The sequence below is a fragment of the Tyto alba genome, unplaced genomic scaffold (assembly GCF_018691265.1).
Source record: "Tyto alba isolate M040663 unplaced genomic scaffold, T.alba_DEE_v4.0 Super-Scaffold_10, whole genome shotgun sequence".
Classification (NCBI taxonomy): domain Eukaryota; kingdom Metazoa; phylum Chordata; class Aves; order Strigiformes; family Tytonidae; genus Tyto; species Tyto alba.
In genome coordinates this window covers 124,822-146,472 of record NW_024881262.1, presented here as the reverse complement: position 1 = coordinate 146,472, position 21,651 = coordinate 124,822, and the positions used below count along the sequence as shown (strand labels likewise).

At 38.3% G+C, this 21,651-nt stretch overlaps 1 protein-coding gene across 1 annotated transcript; it reads left to right on the top strand.

Annotated features, from left to right (window-relative positions):
- Nucleotides 1-872: 872 nt before the first annotated feature.
- Nucleotides 873-21,647, top strand: LOC104360396 (ceruloplasmin). The gene is made up of 19 exons (XM_033004622.2): nucleotides 873-1,122; nucleotides 3,987-4,231; nucleotides 5,467-5,679; nucleotides 6,215-6,388; nucleotides 6,976-7,230; nucleotides 8,482-8,647; nucleotides 9,610-9,749; nucleotides 10,341-10,481; nucleotides 10,607-10,818; nucleotides 11,384-11,534; nucleotides 13,379-13,591; nucleotides 13,971-14,178; nucleotides 15,387-15,526; nucleotides 16,006-16,134; nucleotides 16,708-16,814; nucleotides 17,582-17,798; nucleotides 18,416-18,555; nucleotides 19,017-19,179; nucleotides 20,231-21,647. The coding sequence occupies exons 1-19, from the start codon at nucleotides 968-970 to the stop codon at nucleotides 20,299-20,301; spliced, it is 3,240 nt and encodes a 1,079-aa protein (XP_032860513.2). The 5' UTR covers nucleotides 873-967; the 3' UTR covers nucleotides 20,302-21,647.
- The last annotated feature ends 4 nt before the right edge of the window (nucleotides 21,648-21,651 follow it).

The window sequence follows — 21,651 nt, the reverse complement described above, 5'->3', positions numbered from 1 at the left end:
TCTGGAGCTTTATACTTCTACTATGCTTTTAATCATTGAAGAATGTGGCTTATCCTGTCTGGTGATAGGCTAGGAGGAAGATAACATAGGGAGTTAATTTTGTGGAATGTCTGAGTCTCATTTCCATTTGGGCAATACTGAAATTGCTTGAAAATGAGATGTGAACATCCCCCACCTCCATCTGTGAACAGCCAGACCTTTTCACCTCTGGCTATGTATGTCACACTTTGTGCTAAAATTACATTTCCAGGGGAACTGTGGTATGTTGCCAGAGTTTATCCACATATACATCAGTGTGTAAACTCTGCTCTGATACCAGTGACCTCAGTCCTCCCTTACTTGTCAGTCTCACACCAGGTCAGTGATTGCTGTGCAGAGGGGAAGAAGCAGTGATCTGTAGATGCAGAACAAGCAGGGGAAATAGACGGCAGAATGTCTGCACCCACAGGGCCTGCCTTGCATTCAGTTATGTTATCGCAGAAGCAGATACACCAAGGAAAACGGGTGGCATTTAGAGCTTTTCACTGGGCACTTAAAAAACTGTGTTCTTGTGCCACACAACACAGAAATTATCTTCTCGGTAGTATACAAGCTATAGGGAGAGTGATAAAGATAGTGAAGAATGTAATTAAGCTTAAATCTGTAAAGCCACTTAACTCTACAGTACTTCCAATGCAGCTAGGAGAATGACAGTCTAAATGGTAATTTGTGTGATAGCAGGTTGGCAGGAATTGAAAACATTTCTTTGAAGATTATCTGAACTGACCAGGTTACCAGAATCTTTCGTTTACTCTTGACACACAGAGACATTGTGCAACATTTTATTGTGTTCACCAAAGCAAACAGGAGTCGGTAGGCGGGAGGTAAGGAGGGTGGGGGGTGGGAGAGGCAAAAACATATAAAGGGAACTGCATGTGCCTGTCCTGTGTTTTTATTTCACATTTTCTACAAGGTTGAGGAATGCAAAATGAAGCTATTCTTCCTAAGTTACTTGCTGGTTTCTTGCTGTTGCCAAGTTGGGGCAGTGAACAGGGAGTACTACATCGGTATTATAGAGACAGCATGGAACTATGCACCTGGCAATACCAATATTGTATCTGGACAGCTTTTTGAAGAAGAAGAGTAAGTAAAACAGTTTACACTGTTTGAGTTTGATTTTACAACATTGTCTGCTTTAGACTGTAGGGCCAGACTGAAAAACCTTGTGAAGGCAGTGAAATGAATCATGTTGGTGTCAGTGGATTTTCTGTCAGATATGAAAGGGAATTTTGATTTTTTTCCTGCCCTTCTTGAGAATTGCATTCCGATGCTCTAATTAAAAGGATTGGAATATGTAGGGGTTTTGTGAATTTGTTGCAATAAAATGTTTACTAAGTGGAGACTAGCAAAAGTCCCTGAATGTCTAATGATGTTTAATTTTGAATGGCTAAGATGCCAGTGCTGAAAAGAAGGCTTTTGCTGTTATGTTTTTAAACACAGAAGTTTGACAAATTTTAAACCCTCCTATTGGGCACAGCTTTCCTTTTCAGATATTTGTTGTTGTCAGTGGGCATTTTCACTTGTGCAACAGTACAGTTGGGTCCTTCCAGTCACAGTGGAGGAGCTGGGTTGTTTTTTACAATGCAAGGAGGGTCCTGTGCAGAATAAGAGTGATAAGTAGGATGAGGGTAAGTATGGTGAGGAGGAGGGGAGCATCCTGAAGATATGAATAATCAGTAAAGAAAACAGAGATACAAAAGGCATAAGAGAAATATTTGAGAGAGGAAAAAAATGTTCCTTCCTCTATTTTTTCAGTGCCTTTAAAATGAAATAAGACTATACTAAGATAAAAGCAGTGAAGAGAGAAATAAAAAATTGGAAAAATCTCAAAAATACAGTTCTCATTTAGACTGTAGATGAGGGATTAGAAGGTTTCCTGTGGTTTGTTTTCCCTAGTGAGCACAAACAATATCTCAGCCATAATCTGCCACTTCATCAGACATGAGATGAAGCAGTCAACTTTTTTTTTTTTTAACTCATAAACTGCGTGACATGTAAGGCACTGCCAGTGATTCAGCAGACTAGTAATTCTGATAAATGGTGGAAGAAGTGCATCTTGTCTGAAAATTGCAGAGCAGTGTATTAATACAACAAGCGACCACCATTCACTGTACTTTCACTGCTTTTCTCTGCTATGTGACAACCTGCAGCATGCTAAATTAATTCCAGTTTTTCAGTGGCTGTATGCCTGCAATGGAGCTAGTAGCCTTTACCGTACTTTTCATTTTCAGCTTCCCCAATTCTTCTTCTCCTCTTGAGCCCTTCAACTATGAGGCTGTGCTTGTACAGAGGTTGATATTTATAGAGGCAGGGAAGAGCAGGAGACGGGAAGAATGTTGTACTTGCTAGAAGGAATACTCTACAATTAAATGATAGCTGTTCAAACAGTTCAAGAAGAGCCATAACATATTTGATTTAATTTGTGGCTAAAAAGCTTCCTGCACTCAGACTTCCAACAACTGAGCCTTTGCAACTAAATTTATGCTCTCCAAATTTCATGGAGCTCTGAATTGGCATTTTACTTACACTTTGAATCTTTACTTGCCAAGGTACAAACGATTCCTTCCCCGCATTCTCAGTGTTCAGCCTTGTGGGAAATACTTTGTATTTTGGGGCATCATTAGCTAGCTTCACATATGGCCTGCTGGGAATATGACGCCAAGTTGGCTTGGTTTCTCATAATGTAAAATGAGAAATCAGGGGGCTGCTGGACTTCAGGCAGTATTGCCTTATCTCCCAGGATTGCTTCCTCCTGGAATAGGTTTACTTTCACAGCTAGTCCTCCTGAAATGAGCATGGAAATTTGCAGGAGGGTTTGTTGTTAGAGAGACTAGAGTTTGGGCTAACAGCACCAGCCAACAGTAGCACTATGGGTTTGAACAGCCAGTGCTGGCAGTTTCTCTTGCCATTGCAGTTAGCAAATACAAACACTTTTTCCATGAAGATAACTCTTCTCAGAGACTAAAATATTTAATGGAAGGTACCTGACCCTCAGCACAGGCAAAGGTTGGCCACAAAGCTGTTTCCAGCTGATAGTTGTCAGAGACAGCTGGGGACCCCGCGCCCGCTGCTGGCGGTACTTGGGTAGCATATCCACAAAAGCTGCACAGCTCAAACATATCGATACTACATGTAGGAAAGACCATCTCAGTCTGTCTCATAGCTCATGGGCTAGGCTGTTTCCTTGCTAACCAAGCTCTCATTTTTAATATAAGTGTTTCATTAATTGAGAGGAGCAATGGTCCAGTAGTTACGGCACTTAGGGATTGTAGAAGTCATTGCTAATTCCTTGCTCTCATGTAATCTATTTGTATATTCTTGGGCCGAATCTGTAAAAATGAGATTTTACTAGGGTAAAGCCATATCAAGCTCTGAGGTGGTAATTCTTCTTCATCTATGACTGGTGAGCAAGCTGAGGGCTTGGTCTCGCTCATTTCAGCCCTCTGCATGCCCCCACCCTGTACATTCTGGATGTTAGCAGCACCTTGTAGTTTTGCTCATGTCTAGACATCTTAAATGTATTTTACAGCTGAAAAGTCTGCTTCTTATTGCAATGGAGCAAGGACTGTGCAGTCAACATAATAGCGTGATAATGGAAATTATTAACAGGCCATGGAGAATTATACAGCAATTTAAGCATGCAAGTACAAAAGTTTTGAGCAATAAGAACTATTATTTACCTTATCCACATGGTCTCAAATTTGTATCAAATACCCTTATCTTCAGTCTACAAAATAGGTAGAAAAAAATCAGATTGTTATATAATATTTAATCTCTATATGGATGCCTAACTCTACGATAAGACACATTTTTGCTCCTAAACACAGGTATAGTGGTTCACAGTGCTACGGAGGCCTGGTCTTTATTTGAGACCCTGCTAATTAACACCATTCAAATATAAAATGAGTATCTGACACTATAGATGTCTTTCTGTGTTTTCTTTACAGGCAGGCTGGAGTCTTTCTCAAAAGCGGGCCACATAGGATAGGAAGCACTTATAAGAAGGCTGTCTACACTCAGTACACCAGTCATTTATATGATGTGATAGTTGACAAACCTTCCTGGCTGGGTTTCTTAGGCCCTATCATTAAGGGAGAAGTTGGAGATTCTATTGTTATTCACTTGAAAAACTTTGCTTCCAGAAGCTACACGCTGCATCCACATGGTGTAAGATACACAAAGGAAAATGAAGGTAAGCTTGAGTCCATTCTGTGCCAGAATTTATCAAAAGTATATAATTCCTCTGAGTGTAAGTGATATTCTCTCATCAAAGAGAAGACTGGTCAAGTACATAAAGATTTAAGACAGGACACAATCAATTTAAAATAGGGGCTAAGAAGTTTGATATTTTTTTTCAAGAGTGAAATGCAAAGCCAAAAGCGGAATTCATAAAGAAGGTGATTTTAGATCAACATTTCACCTGAAAAAAAGAGTATTTATGTTTCACCTGAAATAAGGTATAAAGGTATATAAGAGATGCAGGTATTGAGAATATCTAAAGGAAAAATTAATGCTGTTGTGAAGAAGATATTGTTAACAGTGATAACTTACGGTTCCAAATTCTTAACGCTAAATTTGTATATGTTGTACGTAAGATACACAAGAATTTCTTAAAATGGAGAAACAGATACTGCTTAGTAATAAATTAATGGGATAAAAATCTGACACACTTTAAGATGTATTGTAGGGATACTATTGAGATTAATGATAATTTGTCCTTGCAATATCTGGTTTTACCACACACAGGTGATGAGGGATTTCCTGCACCAAGATGGCACCAGAATATGGATGTTGAAAGTTTTATTAGTGGGCCTTAAAAACTGTATGTGAATTGTTGAGAATATGATGTCTCAAAAGCAGTCTTTAAAAATTTTTCATTAGAAGAATTTATAAAGTATCAACCTAAATTCTAATATTTCATTAAGATTTTCATTACAACCAATATGTGGCTTGATATAGACACATTCTGTGGGAGCAGAACAGTGTGTTATGTAGCAGTACATGCACTTTTTGGAATAATGTTTAAAATTTTTTTTCTGTTGCTCTCACTCCAGTGACACCTATATTCCTTGAGGACATACTCAATATTTTAGAACAGTTTCCAGGATTAATATTTAACAAACGTTTTACAAATATTTGAACTGTTATCTTTTTAACTGAAGTACACGGTTCTGTCCTAATAAATTAAGGACTAAATTTAATGTGCCATTAATTGAAACACTCCCATGGAATTCAAAGGTAAATGAAAATACTCCTAAAGAGAAGGAAAAGATCTGCTCACCTGATTTTAAAGTTTTCTTTAACCTGGATTCAGATGTTCAGTCCATGTTACTACAACATGTAGTCAACTTTAAAGCATGGCAGGTGCTATCCTGACACCATATTGTGAACGTGTTGTGTTAATGGTAGCTGCATTGCATTCTTCAGGTGCTTTGTATCCTGACAAAACCAAAGATTTGCAAAAGAGAGATGATGCTGTGGAACCTGGAGGCCAGTACACTTATACATGGGATGTGACAGAAGATCAAGGTCCAGCTAAAGGAGACGCAGACTGCATTACCAGGGTTTACCACTCCCACATAGATGCTCCAAAAGATGTTGCCTCGGGGCTTGTTGGGCCTTTAATAATTTGCAGGAAAGGTAAACCATAAATAAATAAGTAAATAAATACATATGCACAGTGATTGATAATGGTTACTGATAAATAGCAGTGAAATAATTTACTGAAAGAGGAGAATTTTACAGTTAATTTTGAAATAGCAGGTTTTTGTCTTCTCAATTAGCAGCCTTTCAATAGTATAGGAAGTAGTTTGATTTTGTGTGTGACAGCGAATAAAATTTGCAGAATACTTTGCCCACAAATCCATATGGGTGAGATGTGCTTATGCTAGTAATGCAAAAGGATGAGTAAATACTGATATGAGAAACAGATTTACTGTAATCTTATCATATGCAACATTTATTCTTAGTGATGTTATTTTATAGTATCTATCAAAACTGATTTTTATTTTCTGAGCATGTCTGTAAGTTTATGTGTACACTTATACTCAAGAAAAGTGGCAAAATATGAAGTAAACAGTGACCAGCCCTACTGATACTATACTACTGATGCTACACTTAAAACTGATAATATGTCAGTTGCCAAAGACCTTGAATATACTACTTTCTTTTTCAGATACAATGAATAAGGGCAGTGATAAACACTTTGATGCTGAATTTATCCTTATGTTTTCTGTGATGGATGAAAATCTCAGTTGGTATCTAGAGGATAATATCAGGACGTACTGTTCTGAGCCTTCCAAAGTTGACAAAGATGACGAGGACTTCCAGGAAAGCAATAAAATGCACTGTGAGAGAACGTTGTATTAATGTTGCTTGTCACTGGTATGGTGAAGTAATATTTTTATATGTTGTCTCTTTTAAAGATGAACTGTAGGATAATTTTTTTGTTTAAGCAGGGCTTTTTCTTGGAGGATTAAGAAAGATCTTTTTAAACAAAAAAGAATATTAAAAAGTGATGACAAGTATTGTACAATCAAACCTTTGGAGTTGTGATAAAAAATTCTTAGGGGCCACACACCTCTCTGCCAGCATAATTTCCCAGGTGCTCTAAACAGAGTTGTGTTACTTTGTTCTTAGTCCTGAACTCTGTACTATAATATCACAGTTTAGAAAAATGTTTTTTACTGTTAGTGGTAACAAAGGAGATACCTTTGGCTCTGACATGGATTCCAGAATCATAGCAGGAACTGCTGTTCATGCAGGTAGTTGTGCAGATGAAGTGTGTGTCTGATATTGTCTCACTTTCAAAGGTGCAGAGTTTTGTTTTGAGCCTCTTTCTATTTTGAAGAATAGATCAATGCTTGTATGACATCTGCTTTTGAAGATAAGATCCTAAAGTCTGTGAAGGTAACTAATAAATAACATTTCTTTTAGCAATCAATGGGTACATGTATGGATACCTCCCAAACCTCACAATGTGTGTGGAAGATAAGGTAAAGTGGCATCTTTTTGGCATGGGTAATGAAGCTGATATCCATTCAGCCTACTTTCATGGACAGACCTTAATAGAAAGGCATCATCGAGTTGACACCATCAACCTCTTCCCAGCCACATTTATTGATGCTGTCATGGTACCAAGGAGTCCTGGGGAATGGCTGCTTAGCTGCCAAGTGAATGACCATGTCGAAGGTACAGAGTAAGTTCCAGTGATCAGAATTATTTTTAGCTTGAGCTAACAGTTTACTGAGTCACTTTGGCAGTACTCCTGACCTGGTTATGTACCAGATGATATTCTCCTCTAGTTAACGGAATTCTCAAGGTAATTGAAATGCCTAGAAGTGTGTTAGATGGGCATGAGCATGTAGCCATGGAAATCAAAAAAATTCTTGTCTGTAATGGAAATTGTTATCAGTTGGCGGCAATTGACACAGCTGCACTTTTGCAAGTCTCAACTTTAGACAAACAATAGCATGATGTTTGCCTCTTACTGAAGGTAATTAATCAGATTTTTCTGTTTGCCAACAAAAAAATTGGGGCTCATTCCATGTTTGGGCAAGGGGCACAGAACAGGCAGGATAACTTGCCTGCTGACAAAGACATGTTCTAAAAAGTGCATTGGCTAATAAGCAGAGGTGGCCTGCATTTCTTTTCCCTTTATCTTCCTGTATTTCCAGTGTTTGATAACCATATGAAATACTTAGAAGCTAATTCCACACTTTTCCATGATCTGTATCTCTATCAGTGATCTAGAGAAGTAATTTGTCACAAAATTGGGAAGGAACACAGAACTCAAAAACATTCTCCAAAATTTGAGAATTCTGATATAAAAATGAGTATGTTTAACCTACAGATTCAACTACACAGAGGTTATAAGTTTTGAAAGAGCTATCACATCAACCAGCATCCTGGTGTGGTTGAAGCGTCCTGGGCAAGGTTAAATCCTACAAATTGGCCTAATCCATAGCTATAAAAGGGCTCTCTTTATTATATTATTTGTATCTCCAGCAAGCAGATTTGCTAGCAGACCTTTCTCCCAGGATGCAGAGACAGGAGTTTCCCAAGCAAGCTGTTGATTAGATTTAGAGGGAAGATGGTCGGTCTGGTAGCACCTGGCCTTGCCTGAAGTGCTAACTGATAGGACTGTTTCCACTCCACCCTAATCTTCTCTGTAACTACTATGTCAGGTACAACTTTACAAGTGGAATGCACTTTACCACACCTGTCTGCCTTCTGTGAATACCATGGCCGTGTTTCTACATCCTAGCTCAGCTGGCATGTGTGCTTTTATATTGTTCATCTTCCTTTTCATTTGTGATTTGCATCTCCATCAATGGTATGGGAATTCTCTAGGGGAGAGGAGAGCTATTGGAAGCAGGGAAAGAGAAAATAAAATGCATTTCCTTCTCCCTAGTTTTCTCTACCTCCTTATTTTTTTCTCAGGTGGTATGCAGGCCCTTTTTAAAGTAAAAGATTGTCAGAAATCCACAGCAGATCACAGTGAGAGTACAAAGAAAAGACAGTACTTCATTTCTGCTGAGGAGATCATCTGGAATTATGGCCCATCTGCAGTGAACCATTTTACAGGACAAGAATTAATCGCTGACAGGTAAATTCTTCTAAAGTTTTACTTTCCAAGCAGAATTGATATAAACGTGTTAAATAAGGTAAGCCATATGGTAGAATGGACTTTTAAGCATAATTTCTCATTGTCCTCACCTCTGCTTGAATATTCATGCTAGGATAAATACCAGACCAAATTAGGTCTAGTGTCTTCTTTGTAATCTTACTATAAATTTTGTTGTAATGTTAGTAATTTCACTGGGATGAAGATGAGTTGTAATGTTCTATGTAGGCAGTGACCTATGATGATTCAAGATGGTTGATTATTCTGAGTTAGAGAACAAAACTAGGAATTTGTGATCATCTCCTTAGCTGATGAAAATCACACCAATGGCATCTCAGTTAGCAAACAACTTGCTCAAGGTAGCTTTGCCCTTTTCTCTGTGTTTGCATATTTAAGACCTCGATCAATTCACTGAATACATTGATTCTTCAGATTTTTCATCTGTGATTTAAAGAATACTTACATGCTCCACAAGGGACAAGGCACAGTTCATTGTATGAATGGTGCTTGTAAGACATTGGGAGGTCCTTTTTTGAAGAGCAAAAGTGTAGACTAAATCTTCTCACTTTCTGTTTAGATGTTACATATTCTTGGTGTTTGTATCTACTGTTGAATTATTTGTAAATTTTAATAAAAAGAAGAGTAAACTTCAGGTTACAAAATGTTGACTAGAAATCATTATTGATGAGTCTCTAAACTGGCTTTATAAGGGCAACACAGCACAGTGTCTTTTTCTTAAAGAGAAATTAGTGAAGGATGATGAAATCCTGCACATTCTTATATGAGACTGCATATAAATGTGTGGCCAGATCACTGAGAGGAGACCCAAAAGATAAACTCAACACATCATACCTCAGAAAATGGGGTTAAGGTCTTGACTGCTATTGTAAAGCTGAGCATTATGACTTGAACTGTTTTCTTCTATTGCAATTTCTTTTACACAGTGAATCTCATGTATTTTTTGAACAAAGTGAGAAAAGAATTGGTGGTTCTTATAAAAAAGCCATTTACAAAGAATACACAGATGGTTCATTCACTGAACATAAAAAAAGACTTGCAGAGGAAGCACATCTTGGACTCTTAGGTAAGATATCTGAAATTATTTCCTGTCCAAGATTTATGAGAGAAAACTATCAGTTCCACTGGCTAGCCAACAGTGCCCCTTCTCCTCTAAGGGAGGGGCCCTCGTCTCTCTCTGCCTCCTGCAGATGCTGGTGCCTGTGGCTCTCTCCAAGAGACACCCCGGGGTGTAAGAAAGCTCTTGAAGGTAATGCTGTTGTGGTCCCAAATTTGCCTGTGGGAATATTCCATGGTCTCCAAAGATCAGGCGCTGAATTACAAGCCCAGGCTAGGCAGGTCTAGCCCTGTTTATAACCTGGTTGCCTCTGGCATGGCTCTGGACTGAGTTTGGGATTGGTGCTGATGCCTGTAGGTCCCTTTCCAGAGGGAGGAACTGTCCTGCCTGTCACTGGGCCTCCATGAAGAATTGGGAATGGACCAGTCCTGTTGCTGCTGGGCTGCCATGTACCAGGGACCTGATCTGTGGCAACATAGGCCCAGGGGCAGTTCCCCTGCAATGGGAAAAGCAGACAGCCTTTGATTGCTCTAAGCTTGTGGTGAGATGTACATCACTTGAGAGAAACATCTTGTAATTAGACCATGTGCTCTTTTCTAGGACCTGTTATCAAGGCTGAAGTGGGTGAGATCATCAGGGTGACCTTCCGAAACAACGCCAGCCGCCCATTTAGCATTCAGCCCCACGGTGTGAGTTACCGCAAGAGCGACGAGGGGGCGTTGTACGGACCTGCCTCCAGAGGTGTGCCTATAGACGAGGATCCTGCAAGCATCCGAGAACAAGCTGTTGTACATGTTGATGTATTAAAGGTGATAAAATAAACAATGTTAATTAGGCATAATTCCTAATTCTGATTTCTACAATAGGTACCGAATCTCCAGCCTCTCATGTGAATCCTGGTGCTACGTTTACATATGAGTGGAATGTGCCAGAAGATGTGGGCCCCACAGACCAAGATCCAGACTGCTTAACGTGGCTTTATTACTCAGCTGTAGATGCGGTCAGAGACACCAGTTCAGGTCTTGTGGGTCCTCTCCTGGTGTGCAGGAAAGGAGCTCTGCTTCCCTCTGGGAAACAGGTCAGTCAAAGAAATAAAATGGAAGCATTTGCATTATTGTAGGAGAATCTGCTTTCACCTTGTGAATTGTGCACTCGGAGCCTGCCACATTAATGACCACTCAGCACCACATCCTCTCTCTCCACATCACAGTCTCATCCATGTGTTGAGGGGAATACATGAAATGAAGAAAGTTTGTTTCCTTGTTTGTTTTAAAAAAGTAAAATCAGCCTGGCTCCAGATAGACAGACACTGAATTGTGAAACCACCATCACAGTGAGCAACCACTGGCATTCGAGTCTTAGCTAGGATAAGAATAACTAGAAAAATGTAGAAGCTTTAAAGACCAAAAGGCACATTCATTTCTGGAGGTGGTTCTTGCTGGTAGAAAGAGCGTTAGCAGCAGATATCAAGTCACCAGATAAAGGAATTAGAGAGCTTTGAGATTATCAGAATGAAATATCAATGTATGCATCTATCCTACTTAGTGAATGATACTCATAAATTGTTATGTGCATAGAATTTTTTTCCTGACATTTTCTGTTCACTCATTTCTGTTTTCCTGTCTGCTATTTCTTCTCAACAGAAAAATGTGAACATTGAGTTTTTTTTACTTGCCACGGTATTTGATGAGAATCTGAGTTGGTACTTGGATGACAATATTTTGATGTTTACACTAAATCCTAATAAAATTGACAAAGACGATGAGGACTTCCAAGAATCTAACAAAATGCACTGTAAGAAAATTACTAGTTAGCCAACTATTAATTTCTATGATAAGGTTTTTACTTTTGTGATCTCATGTTGGAGACTGGGAAACTGTATAGTGACAGAGACATTTCATTCCTTTCCATTGGAAACAAAATCATGTTTGAATGCAATTCAATTTCAGCTAAATCTAGTGGTTCAAAATATAATGCCAGCTGTTCAGTGTTTTGCATGGCAGTTGAGCATTTAGCACTGTCACGTACTACTTTCAGCAGACAGAAGGGGGAATTAGGGCTGTAGCCTATGTGCAACCCCCATGAATGAAACCAGGCAGCAAGAGAAAACTGACCTCTGCCCTACAGATGATGTAGCTGAAAGAATTTTCACAGAATCGCGGAGTGGTTGAGGATGGAAGGGACCTGTGAAGGTCATCTGGTCCCTCCCCCTCTTTCAAGCAGGGCCACCCAGAGCTGGCTGCCCAGCACCATGTCCAGATAGCTTCTGAATACCTCCAAGGTTGGAGACTCCAGCACCTCCCTGGGCAACCCCTGCTGGTGCTCAGTCGCTCTCCCAGTGACAGAGTGTTTCCTGGTGTTCAGAGGGACCCTCCTGTGTGTCCGTTTGTGCCCATGGCCTCTGGTCCTGTCCCTGGGCACCACCGGAAAGAGCCTGGACCCGTCCCTGCGGGTGTTCATGTACATTGGTGAGATCCCCCCGAGCCTTCTCACCTGCAGCCTGAACAGTCCCAGCTCTCTCAGCCTTTCCTCGTAGAAGAGATGCTTTCTTGTCCCTTCATCATCCTTGTGGCCCTTTGTTGGGCTCTTTCCAGTATGTCCATGTCTCTCTTGTACTGGGTAGTCCAGCACTGGACACAGTCCTGCAGGTATGGCCTCACCAGTGCTGAGCAGAGGGGAAGGATCACGTCCCTCGACCTGCTGGAAAGACTTTGTCTAATGCAGCCCAGGATACCATTCACCTGCTTTTCAGCAAAGGCACATTGTTGGCTCTGAGTCCACCAGGAACCTCAGACCCTTTTTGGCCAAGCTGCTTTCCAGCTTGATTTGTCTGAAGCATTTTTACAATAGCAGCTGCAATCTGACCTTCATGATCTGACCTGCTGACAACACTCCTAATGCAGCCCAAGATACCATTAGCTTTCTTTGTGGCAAGGGCACACTACTGGCTCGTTATGTGTCTGTGACTAAGGCTGGATTCCTTTGCCAGCACTGTGGCCCGCTTAGAATGAAAATCTTTGCTTCTTTAGTAGAGCAGATCTGAATTTCACACTGATCATACAAACGTCGCGCAAGTTTCATGTGAAAGAACGTTTTTAACTTTGGTACCTAGTGCTGCCAATAAGTACTAATCTTTAGACTTATTTATTTGTGCTCTTTCTTAAATTTTGCCCTCAGGGTCATTCCTACTATTTACAGAGCCATGATACTGAGCATGCAGTGGTACCTGTGAAAGTTTTGAACAGGAGTAGCTAGAAAAGATTAGTAGCAAACACTAAAAACCACTTCAGATTGTCTCCACTGTGTGGCTGGAGGGTCTTGTAGGGTATGAAATAGGATACTTTATGCATCCGGCATACTTGATGTGTATGATGTTCCAGTTGGTCAAGTTAGATACTGGTGCTTTAGACACTGAAAAGGAGAACAGTTAGAAATTGTTTTTTAAGCACTAGGTTTTAAAAGTTTTTTTGCTTGAATTGATTCTCTAGTTTTGCTGATGTGATAAGGTATTTTATTATTGATACTTCTGTCAGTCTAAGGTACCACATTACATCTGAAGTGTGTATTATTTAATCTGCATTGCAGAATTGAGTAATGTGTTAATCAAGGTGGGTCTTTCTTCCTCACATCTTTCACAGCCATTAATGGTTATATGTATGGAAATCAACCTGGTCTTGAGATGTGTAAAGGAAGTGTGGTTTCCTGGCACTTGATGGGCTTGGGGTCAGAAGTTGATGTCCATGGGATATACTTTTCTGAAAACACATTCGTAACTAAAGGAACAAGAAGAGATACAGCAAATCTGTTTCCACATACGTTTCTTACAGCTGTTATGAAGCCTGATTCTGAAGGTAAATGTCTCGTTTAAAAATTCTGTTACTAGTGTAGAAACTGTTCACCTGTGAACACTTTATGCATAGAGACAAGCTTTAAATAGCTGATACTTTGATCCTTTGGGTTCTAAAACTGTGTACAGCTGTGTTTGAAGGGCAGAAAACTTGTGTTCATAGGATGTAAGCTCTTAATGCTAAAGCTTTGACTTTTCTAGCTTTTATGTATGTTGAATTTTATTACTACAAGTAGTCATACTATACAAAGAATTTGGATCTTGTATGATCAATAGCCTGTGTCTCAGCCTCTAAACACTAAAACAGCATAAGTAATACAATCTCAAGCTCTACTAGTAACAGATTTTTGTCCTCAAGTCTTTGTTTCTTGTATGACCTCTAGGAGTTTTTGAAGTGTCATGCCTGACAACAGATCACTACACAGGGGGCATGAAACAGAACTACAGAGTGAAACAATGCCATTGGTGGAATGTGGATCTATCTATGTATTTGCATGAAAAGACTTACTATATTGCTGCAGTGGAAGTTGAATGGGACTATTCTCCTAACAGGACATGGGAATTTGAGCGGCATCAATACCATGAGGAAAGGTACTTTGGAATAAACACAAGTGAAAAAATACAAAAAAGCAAAGGAGCAACTCACTTCTCTGAACATTTTCCTCCTCCAGGCATTTCTAGACACACTTTCTTTTCATATGTATTTCTAGGGCTCACTTGAATTTGTGGTCCTTCTCCAGTAATGTTGCTATGTAACTGTGAGCCAGACAGCATGATGCTCATGAAATGGTCCAGCATAAATCTCCTGTGAGGGCAGCTACAGACTTTCATGAATCCTGGATAGTGCATGTGCATTATTTTTTGATGTTAGTACAGTCCTTGAAGTGGAATGCTGAAAATGTTCATTAAGTTGTAGATATGATGACTAATTTGTCTTGATAGTTGATTACTTAAAATACATAACATGTCTTTGTCTCATATTTATCTGTACTCTGAGTAAGGTTCTTTTTCACTCCTCTCAATTTCATGAGTTTAGGCAAGATAAATCCATGACCAAACCCACGCACTATGAAGCTTGTCACCTTGGTGTTTCATTCCCAGTATTTGAATCTCAACGAGAGGGAACTGATTGGATCAAATAATTCATGCTAATTAGCAGAAGAGTCTATACAATGAACTGATGCATTTCTATGTGTTCCACCTGTATAACTTCATTTGAGGTTAATGTAATAGATTGTAACTGCCTGTATTTTTAATTGACTTAATTGTATTTTCTTCTTTTACCTCAGCTTGATAGCACGCTTCTTTGCCCTGCAGACCACAGTGAACTGTCATAGTTCTAAGCACAAGTAATATGGACTATGCTGTTAGACTTTTTTTTTTCCCCACTCTCTCCAGCCCCCATGATCTCAGCAGAGAATGAATCGCTCACATTTCATTTCAGCAAGGCTCTTAAGCTTTACAAGTTTCAGGCTTCATTTCAGATCTACAGAAGTCACTGAGGGCTCTATTTTTCATTATGCAAGTTACTAGATGACTTCTTGCAATTTGAAATATCTGCCAGGCTAAGCACTCAGCATTCTCTAAAATACTATATAGACTCGGTCTATTTGTAGCGGGTTTTTTAACCTTCCAGGTTAAGAGAAACCTCCCAGCTTAACAAGGATGTTTTCATGATGAAGAAACCAGTGGTCTATGAGATTTTTGTTTGCTGGTTAATTGACATACCTGCAAATGATGTTTGAAAATACAAGCAGAAATGTACAACTTTTTTTTTTTTTTATTATTATTATTCCCAGCCCTGGAAATCCATTTTTAAATAAAGAAGACAAATTCATTGGCTCAAAATACAGAAAGGTAGTGTATCGCGAGTACACTGATCAGACATTCAGTACTCCCCAAAACAGAGCAAAGGAGCAGCAGCACCTGGAAATTCAAGGTATAGTCATCATGGAGCTTGGTTCTGAAACTGGCAAAAATGCAGTGAAACAAAACAAGATGATACTATGTGAACAATACTAAGTATAGTTCTACCCACACAAAGTACCTAAACCTACACAGAATTGATACTTTTATTACGGTGCTTTCCTTTCAAGATTGCTTGCTTTACAAGAAAAAAACCTTTCTTGCTTGCTGCCTGATTACAGGTAAGAATTTGCAAAGTCAGCATAAAACTGAGAAGCAACATCCACACTGACTTAAATACACAGTAGGTGCTTGGAGCTTTTGGGACTTAGGACTCTACTTAGATGCCTAACTTCAGCTGCTCAAGTTGGCATATCACAGTGAATGACATTATCCATGTATAGTTTTTTTAGTTGAATCATAAGCCAATGTTGTGTATTTGAACAAAACAAAACACTCTCTCTGCTCTGCTCTTTTGTAAAACCAAGTTAATCTTTCTTTTCAATCCAACAGGGCCACTACTTATGTCAAATACTGGAGATAAAATTATAATAGTTTTTAAGAACTTGGCATCAAGACCTTATTCTATACATGCCCATGGAGTGAAAACAGACAGTCCTGTTGTTGCTGTAACTAACCCAGGTATCAAAGCATCCCCGTTTATTTCTAGCAGGTAACATCAAGCCTTCTGGTAAGGTTTAGCAATCTTTCATTTTAGGATAGCAGGAAAGACTTTGGTTTTGCTTGTTTTTACCTCAGGTTCTTAAATTATTGATGCTGATTATGACAAATATTTCTACAATTAAAATGCCCCTGCTAACTATTTCTGTGTATCCTAGCCTTTGACAGAACATTAATTTTTTGATGCAGTGTGGTTGCACCTTTCATGAAAGCAAACAGATTTGGCTACACAGGGAGAGCATAGCTTATGCTAGCTATTATTTCAGAAGTTCCTTTGTGATCTTTACAAAAGATAAAATTGTTTTTATTAAGTATGGTAAACTGGACAGTGCAGCCACACAAAAGAAAAAACATTGGCAAGAGTCAGGGATCTGCAGAAGGGAAATAACAATAAGCTAGCCAGTGCAGTAATTGGGAAGAGGAAGTTCAAGACAACTATAAGAGGTAAATGGAGATAACATCTCTTTCAGGATGACCTCTTACAGGTCAGCACACAGAAAACTTCTAAAATTCATTGATATTTATTTAATTCAGGTGAAACAAAAATATACATCTGGAAAATCCCAGAGAGGTCTAGTTCTGAGAAAGGAGATCCACATTGTATTGCATGGGCGTACCATTCAACGGTGGACATCATCAAGGTACATTATTATCGATCTAAATGGTTTTGTTTGTGATTTCAACACACATATACTTACAATAAAAGGGATATGAGTTTGAAACTCTTTCTGCTTTCTCTGTCAAGTAATTCCTCCCATTATCATACCTTTGAATTTAAATGTCTCTTGATTAATGCAAATCAGGGCAGAATTTGAGAGTTCATGTTCTTGCTCCCTGTTTCTTCTGCTTTGGTATAGATCACCTCACTCAGATTTCATTCTTAAAGCTACCACTTTATAGCTTGCTCAAGATCTACTCAGTCATGTGTGGGAAAACTATAATGCAATTGTGAAATAAAAATCCAACAATTTTGTACAAGCACTCATTAAATTAACATGCCTAATAATTTTTAAGGGAAATTAAATATATTCTTTCCTTCATGTCTCAGCAAACACAAATAAAAAAAATGTCAAGAAGTAGATTTGTAATGGAAACCAAGCTCAAAATCCAGAAACCTAAAAAGAATTTGGAAAAAAAAAAAAAAAAGAGGAGTAAGAAATTAAAATGGAATAAATGTTTATTTCTAGCAAGAGATGAAAAAAGAGGCAGTTACTTTTCATAGTCCATTAAACTTGATCCATGGATAGCATATAACAGTGAAGAAATAACGTTATTTGTCTGACACTGGCTACCTTTATTCCCAGATACTGACAGCTGTAAATATAGTAAGAGGATTCATGTCTGGCATTAAAAGTGCTTCCGCTTAGTCACATCCTGTAATTATTTGATTTTTCATTTGTAATTTCAGGACACTTACAGTGGATTAATAGGCACACTTGTTGTGTGTCATGGACATTATTTGCCATCATTTCATACTGAAAAGAAAGTTCAGTTTGCTCTTCTTTTTATGGTTTTTGATGAAAATGAGTCATGGTACTTGGATGAAAACATTAAAACCTATTCTACCAACCCACATCTTATTGACAGAGAGGATGAAGAATTCCTTGAAAGTAATAAAATGCATGGTAAGTTTCCCAATTTAGTTAATGTAGCTCTGGAAACTCTATAAAATTATGTATTTGAAAGTACTGCATATAAATTTCAGTATCTCATCCCGCTCCCCCCCAAATTTCCAGTTCCACGGCAGAAAGCCTATAAAATTTCACTCAAACTATGTAAAAACACTGTAATGTCACTGAATGACTTTAAAAAACAAAACCAAAAAAACCTATAAAAAAAAGGTCCCATGTTGAAATTTTGAGGGTTTAAGAGTAAAAATGAAATTTGAAATTTTTGATTTAATGTCAACAAACAATCATTCTGGATGTTGCAAAGGCAATATGCATCCTGAAAGTATGTCCTGGTAAAATCTACCCTTTACAGAGAGCTGCAGGAAACGCAGAGCTTTAAGAACTGAAATATTAGCAGTGGTGTACAGCAAAGAACTTTTTCTCATAGCTACATCTTACGTTCTAGTTAAATATGGAATATTATCAAACCATTCATCATATGCTGTCATACCACTCAAATATGTTGCTTTTGCCTGGAATTACCTTTCAAATCTTGTATTCTACTGAAGTTTAAAGAATAACAATGCACAAAATCGTATTTGTTTTATTTCTTGTTCTTTCCCTCTTTTTAGCCATTAATGGAAAGGTGTTTGGAAATTTACATGGTCTGACTATGCATGTTGGAGATAAAGTAAGCTGGTATTTGATGGGAATGGGCAATGAAATAGACATTCACACAGCGCACTTCCATGGCCACAGCTTTGAGTATAAGGTAACAGGTCCTTTCCACTCATTTCTTGCTGTGTTGAGAGGTAGATCAAATACCGAGGACTGTAATTTCTGGTGAGAAGTCAGATGTTACAATATTAAGCACGACTTGTAATTTGACTGTAAAGTTTTTATGCCCCAAACCTGTATTTGATCAACATACAGGAGACAGACAGTATTTGCCAGTAGCATTTGCTGGCCAGTATCCTCACAAGTTGCTTCAACGAGGTGGATGTAAATTTTCATGTCTGTGGTAAGACAGCAGCTGCAGTCTTCCTTTTTTCCACTTAGTTGCTAGATTATTAATCTCTTAAGGATGAATTGGATGTACAAAGCGATGGTTCTGTAGAATTTACATACAGTAGATGTCTTTTCACTCAACTGTTATTAAAGTTTGGTGGGAATATGCATAAAAGGTATCTTAAATTACTGCCACACCGTTTTACCATTGTTTTTGTCTTGAAGCAAACAGGGGTTTACCGGGCAGATGTCTTTGATCTGTTCCCTGGGACATTTCAAACTGTGGAAATGACCCCGCAGAACCCTGGAACCTGGCTGTTACACTGTCATGTTACTGACCACATCCACGCGGGCATGGAAGCAACATACACAGTGCTCCCAAAGGAAGGTAGAAGCTTATCTATCTTAATAATTGTCATTATGTTTGAAGATGCAGAATGGGCTTACAGACAGGCCAGCGTACTCAGAACTAGGTCAGGCATCCAGCAACATTTCATGGCTTAATACCGATGTCTGGAGGCCAGAATGTTGCAAGCCATCCAATCATACTGGCCTCAGCACTGCTTCTCAGAAAACGGAAGTGGCTAAAGGTCTGGATGTTTACTGACTGTTGCTTCAGCTTCCCATCAATTAAGTTAAAATGACAGATTTTTTATTTAAAAATAATTCTTCATGAGACATAGTATTTCTGTACCCAAGAAGTGCCAGTAGTGTCAGACTCCCTCTCAATCTTCATTTAAAACAAAAAGAACAGTTGGTAAATAAAGCTGAAGTCATCATCCCTAACAGTTAAAGTACTAAAAACTAAAATAGTGTTTTCTTTCTAAAGGACATGTCTTAGCTTTACAGACACTATTACCTTGCTTTAGCAATATTGCCTGTGAAAAAACTTGAATCTTGAAGAATTTTGAAGTTCTTGTTTCTACAAATTAATACAATTTTAAAAGCAACGCTTTCCTATACTTAAAACACAGAGCACAATAGCTATGCAGTATAGTTAGCTGACAGAAATAGAACAGTAGGAACATTTCAAAATGTCTGTATATGATGTACAACTGAATAATGTACATGTGTATCTATACCAAAAAGACTGGAATGTTAAACACAGTCTAGTTCTATTTTATAAACCATTCTGATTTACAAAATACATTGTGCCAAACTTGCACAGCTAATAAAAAAGGTTGGCTTAAGAGTACACAGAAAGAGATGTAGAAAGAGACTTTAACTTGTAGAAGCAGTATGTTAGATTTTTCATAACCAGGCATCTAAAGTGCATTAAAATGTACCCTTCAGTGCATTTTAAAGCCGTTTTTAAATCTAACTCACAGTGTCTAGAAGGTACTGGGATACATTGCTCTTATTTTGGACTCTGTTGTCCATATGCATAGACTATTCTTTTGATGAAATGCACGTAACAAAGGCTACTTTCCCCCTTACAGACAAAATGGTCTCTGTTCCCAAGATTATTCAACAGTTCGAGTGCAAAGGTACGGCAGACACACTAGAATAATGAAAACATTTTACCACAGTGATTCTCCAAGGTCTACCTTCAGTGAAGCATTTCTTGAGAAGTACTATCTCCTGAACAAGTCCTCTCCACAAGTGTTTTCGAAGATTTGGTGGCCCATGGCTAACAAGCAGGCCATAGACTAAGACAGCTGAATGGATATAGCAGCTTATTAATACCTTTTTCTTTAAATGAAAATACTATCTTGCAAGCTAAACATATTCTAGGTGATGCATGTTATTTAACTGCTGAGGAACATGGAAGAGCCAAATGAAATCAAGTGAAATGTACCTGTTTTTTTTCCATGTCTGTAAATAACCCTGTGTAACAGCAAAATCTGTTTTAGGTATCTGTTATCACATTTTACTAGTCAGATATGTTAGTAGTTACTGCTTGGAAAACAGGAATTTGGTTATCACTCTATACATAGGTTTACACTTAAAATATATATAAAATCATATAATTGAACATCTAACAAAGTAGTTCTATTACTTCTGTTGCAATTATTCTATAATTTTATCCAGTTACATCTTGCAAGATAGTGAATTTAAAAGATGTAATGGCTGAGGGATCATGGTTGCATAAGATGTTTTTGTTTTTCTGTTATGAAAATAATTACAAGACAGACAAAGTTATGCTGAAATAAGTCTGATGAAATTCAGACAGTAAAGGGCAAAATTTGGTGACTACTATACCTAAGAGCTTTGCTCTGATCAATCTTAAACTCCTGCAGTGGAATCATTTTGCTGTTAGTTGTGTAGTGCAGACCTAGGCAAATTAAGCATTTCTTAACAGACAGAAGCAGCAGTATTAGTGCATGACTGATGCTGGTTGAAAATGAAAGCAGTAAGAGCAAGTATCGTCATGCTAGTCACTTGTGTTTTAATAGTCCAACTCCACGTATGTTGGACCTGTGTCAAATGACAGAGGATGTATGGGACAGGCAGGCAAAGCAAAACATTTGGGCTTTACAGCTACTAGAACAAGGGAAGTTGCTTCTCTGTAACAAGCCTAAATCACTTTGGCCTTTTTTAAGGTAGAAAGATTCTACTGAAACCAGCATAACCCCTACTAGTAAATTAGATCGTTGTTGTTGGCTGTAGCAAGAATGCTACATAGGTAAGTTAAACTACTTTTTTTCTTTTTTTTTTTTTTAATATATTTTATTTGCAATGTAGATGATCTCTTCTGACTGACTCCTACAAGTTTAAGTAACATTACAGCTTCAGTGAAAATGGATTTGACAGTCAATGTCAGATAATTAGGCCATTAGATGTTTATGTGATCATGCAGTCATTGTTTTATTTGTGGTAGATTCTCAAAAAAAACCAAACTGTGTTCATAACAAAGCCA